We start from the raw sequence: 6,000 nt of genomic DNA, 5'->3' as shown, positions 1-6,000 counted from the left end.
CCGGAAGTGGCGCTGTAGCTCAAGTGGTAGAGCGCTAGCCTTGAGCTGAAGAGCTGAGGGACAGCGCCCAGGCCCAGAGTTCAAGCCCCACGACCAAAAAAAAAAAAAAAAAGACGAGGCAAGTCCGTTGCCAGTGGCTCACTCCTGTAATCCTAGCTACTCTGGAGGTTGAGATCTGAGGATCACGGTTCAAAGCCAGCCTGGGCAGGAATTAACCACCAGAAAACTGGAAGTAGCACTGTGGCTCCAAGTGTTACAGCACTAGCCTTGAGTGAAAGAGCTCCAGAAAGAATGTCCAGGCCCTGAGTTCAAGCTCCACAACTGACAAAAAAGGCAAAACAGAGGGCTGAGGGCATGATTTAAATGGTAGAGAACCTGCTCAGCAAACATGAGGCCCTAAATCAATCACCAGTGCCACAAAAAAAAAAAAAAGCAAAAGAAGATTCCCCCTACCCCCACCCCTGGTCCCTTTCTGGGACTTGAACTGCAGGGCACTGTCCCTGCACTCTTTAGCCCAAGGTAAGCCTCTACCACTTGAGCCACAGCACCACTTCTGGTTTTCTGATGGCTAAGAGATAAGAGTCTCACTGGGACTTTCCTCCTTGGGCTGGTTTTGAACTGCAGTCCTCAGATCTCAGCCTTCTGAGTAGCCAGGATAACAGGTTTGAGCCACCGACACCCAGCAGAAGACATTTTAAATGTGTTCCTTATATAAAGTATAAGAATAATAGACCAAATTAATCTTTGTATTTGAAAAAAAATTGAAGGATATTTCAAAGTACTTAAAACCTGACAAAGAACCATTTTCTGTTTATGACACTGTTCATCTAGATTAAGATACTTCTTTTGTAAAACAAAAACTTGGTATGAAAATTTTATATATACTCATAAGTGGGTAATGTAAGGAGCTTTCTTTCAGTTCAAGTTTTTTTTGTCAGTCACAGGGTTTGAACTCAGGGCCTGAGCACTGTCCCTGAGCTTTTTCAAAGCTAGCTATCTACCACTTTGAGCCACATCTGGTCCTCTAGGGTTAATTGGAGATAAGAATCTCACTGACTTTGTTGCCCAGGCTGGCTTAGATCTTAGCTTCCTGAGTAGCTAGGATTACAGGTGGGAGCTACCAGCGCCTGCTGAGAACCATTAACAGTTAGTGGGTGCTCCGTGTATTTTCCTGCTACTGCTTAAGGAGAGTGGTCTTAATTTAAATTGCTTCAATATAGAGTGGCTTCAGTTCTGGGAACATATTACAACATGGTACAAGTCAATTACACTTTGATTACTTGACATTTTGGTTACTATTTAAATCTCTGAAAATGTTGGTAGTAACAGTTTTAACCACTTAAGTAACTATGATTTTTTCTTTTGAATAGTGAATGAATTTCCTGTGCTTAAAGCTGATGGCATCAAATACATTATGATTTTTAGGAACCAAGTAAGTGGCTTTTTACTTGTTTTAGGGCACTTAGGAGTTCGGTCTGCACAGCTTCTCCACCAATCCACTGTGCAGCTAGCTCAGATATCACATCTTATAAAAACATTGTATTAGGTTTCTGATTTTGTCAGGCTGGAAAATTAAATCCCAGATTTCACACAGTAAGCAAACACTGTGTTTTGTGTCTTCTTCATTGAACCTTCATTGAAGGTTTGCACCCAAGCAGCTACATATTGCTGGTGGTTGATTATGTTTTCAGTTGCCTGTTTTACAGGAAAGATGTTTCCTCTACCACTGTGTGTTGCTCATCACAGAAATCATTGGAGGGTTTTATTCTACTTTTGGCCTCATAGAAGTTATTTCTTTACACATTGCCAGAGCTGGAGGCCTGATGAGGCTTGGGCCAGTTTATTTGAAGCCCATTATCTGGGTGCTAGGGATCTCACCAGTGGTGGTTATTGGCTCTATGCTTTTTCATTGGCAGAACTAGGAAATGTATTTAGAAGAAAATCAAATAATTCCCAATTCACTTGAATACTGTTAAGGATTTTTCTTTTCTTCATAGACATCTTGCTACATAGTTTAGGCTGGCCTCAAACTTTTGAAACTTCCTGCCTTAACCTCCTAGTGCTGGGATTTATAGATATATGCCACCAAATCAACTCCTCCCCCTGCCCTCATTTTATTATTATTTTACATGATCAGAGGCTATCATTATACCTTTAGGTTCTTCCCCTACTGTGCTGGCTTTTGTTTAACTTTTTTTTTTTTTTTTTGATGCTGGTACTGAGTGGGTTGGGACAGGATCCCACCCAGGAAATTGGCCTTGATACAATAGTTTAACTTACTCAGTTGACCAAAGCTTTCAATTATTATTATGAGTAGGGGGATGTTGTGGGTGTTGTGCCTTAGCTTTTTTGTTCAGGTCTGGCACTCTACCACTTGAGCCCTAGCTCTCCTTCTGGAATTTTGATGATTAATTAGAGACAAGACTTGCATAGACTTCTTACCTGGGCTGGCTTCAAACCTTGATCCTCAGATCTCAGCCCTCTTGAGTGCTAGGGTTATAGATGTGAGCTACCACTGCCGAACTATTTTTGTGTTAGTCCTGAGGCTTGAACTCAGGGCCAGGGTGCTGCCCTTAAGCTTTTTTGCTCAAGGTTAGTGTTCTACTACTTGAGCCAAAGCTCCACATTTGGCTTTTTGTTGACTAATTAAAGATAAGAGTCTCACAGACAGCCGGGCACTGGTGGCTCACGCCTGTAATCCTAGCTACTCAGGAGGCTGAGATCTGAGGATTGCGGTTCAAAGCCAGCCCGGGCAGGAGAGACTGTGAGACTCCTATCTCCAATAAAAGCACCAGAAAACCGGAAGTGGCGCTGTAGCTCAAGTGGTAGAGAGCTCGCCTTGAGCTGAAGAGCTGAGGGACAGCGCCCAGGCCCAGAGTTCAAGCCCCACGACCGACAAAAAAATAAAAAAAATAAAAAGAGTCTCACAGACGCTGACTTCAAACTAGGATCCTTATATCTCAGTTTCTGAGTAGCTAGGACTACAGGTGAGCCACCAGCACTTGGCTTGCTTTACTTTTTTTAAATGTGTTTATAATGTATAACTTACTTGATTTATAGTAAGATAGATGTACATAGTTTCAAAATAGCAATATTCTAATATCACTAAATATGCCTTTGTTTGTGGTCTATATTCTTAGAATATTATCCCATTAGGTAAATATAGTTAAAAATGCTTAAAATAACTTAAATTTATCAAAAGTATGATTCTTTTTAAAATTTCTTTATTTAGATTAAGTGAATACATAAACTTCACAATATTGTGGGATACTTAGCTAAAGTCACAAACACATTTTAACCATCACAAGGTGAATTGTCATTATCATGGTTTATAAAGGTTGTGAACTGTACAAACTTTGATTGATAAATTCTTTCTGCTTCATAAAATTTTATGGTCTGTTCACATGTCCGTAAGATTTTCCCCTGCTCATAGTGTTATGATCAGAAGAATTAGAAAAGTCGGTGGGAATGGATTAATTGAAGATGGAAGTTTTGATTGCCTATCAATATTATCTACTGTTATAACAACTGGAAAAAGAAGATGTGTTAAAAATCAACATACTGCTGGGTGCTGGTGGCTAACGCCTATAATCCTAGTTAATCAGGAGGCTGAGATCTGAGGATCATGGTTCAAAGCCAACCCGAGCAGGAAAGTCTGAGACTCTTATCTCCAGTAAACCACTAGAAAACTGGAAGTGGCACTGTGGGTCAAGCATTAGAGCTCTGGCCTTGAGCTGAAGATGCTGAGAGACAGTGCCCAAGCCCAGAGTTCAAGCCCCCCAACTGACTAAAAAAAAAAATCACACACCATCTCTTCTGACTGTCTTTTATTTAGAACATGTACATTATTGTATTTTTCAGGTACCAAAAGAGCATCTTTTAGTCTCTATTCCTCTCTTAATTAATCATCTTCAAGCAGAAAGTATTGTCGTTCATACATATGCAGCACATGCACTGGAAAGGCTGTTTACCATGAGAGGGCCTAACAATGCCACTCTGTAAGTGTTTGATTGTAAGCAATTTCTGGGACATATAGCTTGGGATGAGGGGTATACTTCACTGTCAGATTTCTCTGGATTTTTCAAATTTTCAGCATTAGTTAAAAAAAGCAAATGTATACTTCATTCATTTGTATTTTCATTCCAAAAGAACTTGAAGCAGGTTGCCAAAATAGACACTTGTAAGATGAGTAAATAGAGCTGTGTGTCAGTGGTCCTGTAAAGAAATGGCTTGTTTTATTTGGAGTTTTCTAGCTGTCAAAACGGGGGGATCCCGGCATTCATGAGGTGGCGATTAAAACAGAGGTCAGATTCTCAGCAAGACTGCAGCTGCCATTTTCCCATGGAGCCATGTCCTCTCCATACTCTTAAATGTCACACCGCTGATAGAAATTCTCTGGCCGAGCCCAGCACGTGACTGAAGTGTGCAGTGGGGGTCTGTGTGTTTCTCAGGCTGTTCTTCACAGAGTTAGTTCTGGAAACTGGGCTCTGAGTATGAAACAGAAAACAGTTCTAGGTTCTTTCTTCACCAAGAACTTAAAGCACAGAATTCGCATAGGCACTTAGGGGCTGAAAGGACATCCTTTGAGCTGAGTTCAGCCAGGACCTATGTTGAGGCTGAGAATATGTTGCCTACGGGAAAAGTAGATGGCGGAGATCCTGAAGCTGGGGCCCTTGTTGGTGACACCTGAGAACCAAGGAGAACCTCTGCAGTCTTGGTGATGTTGGGTTCACCTGGGTTTTGTTCACCTGACTAGGAGCTTAACATGAGCACATGCAAACAGTGACTTTCCTAAGCTCTGTGCCAGCTGTCGGTGGTGGGAGATGGCTTGTTTCACGCCAAGAAGTGTGATTGGTAGTGGCCAGGGTATTCCGCAGGGGCAAGCTCAGGCGGTAGTGACTGAAAGCTGTTTTTTCATCTATAGTTTTACAGCTGCAGAAATCGCACCGTTTGTTGAGATTCTGCTAACAAACCTTTTCAAAGCTCTCACACTTCCTGGCTCTTCAGAAAATGAATATATTATGAAAGGTAGGCCGTTTCCCTGGTGAACAGATCATAACCAAGTGTCTAACCTCAGGTTACAGAGGCTAAATACTCTCCAGTTGTATTTCAGGTGTGTAGTTCACGAACCAAATGTTGTTTGTCAAGAATTGCATAGGTTTTGTTATTTTTAAGTGAAAAGTTATGGTTTATGTATTGCTTGTTCTCTGAAATGTTTTGTGTTAGCTTGCTACAGAACCCTTGTTACAGAAACTGTAGCACACTCATTTTTTTCCTTTCCTGAGAATGGAGATTAAATCATACAAAAATGTTGACTGCTGCTCTGAGGTGTGGAAAAGTGTGGAGCATGTGGTTGACTCCACCTGCTTACCTGCCGTTGGGGTCATTTGCCAGGTGCTGTGTTAGTAAGTTCCTGTTGCTCAGTCCAAGAGCCGTCTCGCATCCCAAAAGCCTAGAGGAGTGTCTGGGTGGCGAGAAATACACCCCTAGGGTGTGAGACACATGCGTGTACTGGGGTGTGCGGGTGGCTTTCCCACAACACAGGGCAGCCAGCAAGTCTGTGGTTCCTAGGGTACCCAAGAAGGCACAGTGTCATTCTCTGTAATACCGTGTGCATGAAAGAACATGGTTGGACTAACTCATCCTCCATCCCTCCTAGCCTGGGCCCGGGTCAGGGAAGGGTTTCTCTAGCAGTGTATGGAAAGGTAAGTGGGAGTTTAGCTCCTGAGAGGGAAGAGAACGGCGCACATTCACTAAGCTTGGTGTTCTGCTTAGTCAGCACTCGTTCTGGGATTGTGGAAAGAAAACCATCCTCCATTTCGCTTGCAAATAGATTTCTCTTGCCAGATATTTCTAGGTACTAAATAAAGTGTTTTTTACAATAGGTGACTTTACTTTAAAAATTTTTTCTTGGGTGCTTAATGTGGGGGAAAATGAGTAGTTGACATTCTTCTTCAGTTTCCTATAGATTGAGATTGTTTCTTTTAGACCAAGGCTAAC

The 6,000-nt window shown here is 42.0% G+C and overlaps 1 protein-coding gene across 1 annotated transcript in view; it reads left to right on the top strand.

Annotated features, from left to right (window-relative positions):
• The window catches only part of Cse1l (CSE1 chromosome segregation 1-like (yeast)), a 35,597-nt gene that overhangs the window by 20,314 nt on the left and 9,283 nt on the right, over positions 1 to 6,000 (top strand). The window contains exons 12-14 of the mRNA XM_013024313.1: positions 1,371 to 1,432; positions 3,862 to 3,998; positions 4,925 to 5,028. Of these exons, the coding sequence (XP_012879767.1) occupies positions 1,371 to 1,432; positions 3,862 to 3,998; positions 4,925 to 5,028 (303 nt within the window). The remainder of the gene's footprint in view (positions 1 to 1,370; positions 1,433 to 3,861; positions 3,999 to 4,924; positions 5,029 to 6,000) is intronic.

The sequence above is a fragment of the Dipodomys ordii genome, unplaced genomic scaffold, assembly GCF_000151885.1.
Source record: "Dipodomys ordii isolate 6190 unplaced genomic scaffold, Dord_2.0 Scaffold75, whole genome shotgun sequence".
Taxonomy (NCBI): domain Eukaryota; kingdom Metazoa; phylum Chordata; class Mammalia; order Rodentia; family Heteromyidae; genus Dipodomys; species Dipodomys ordii.
The sequence above is the reverse complement of the archived record's forward strand: the minus strand, read 5'-3'. Positions and strand labels throughout refer to the sequence as shown.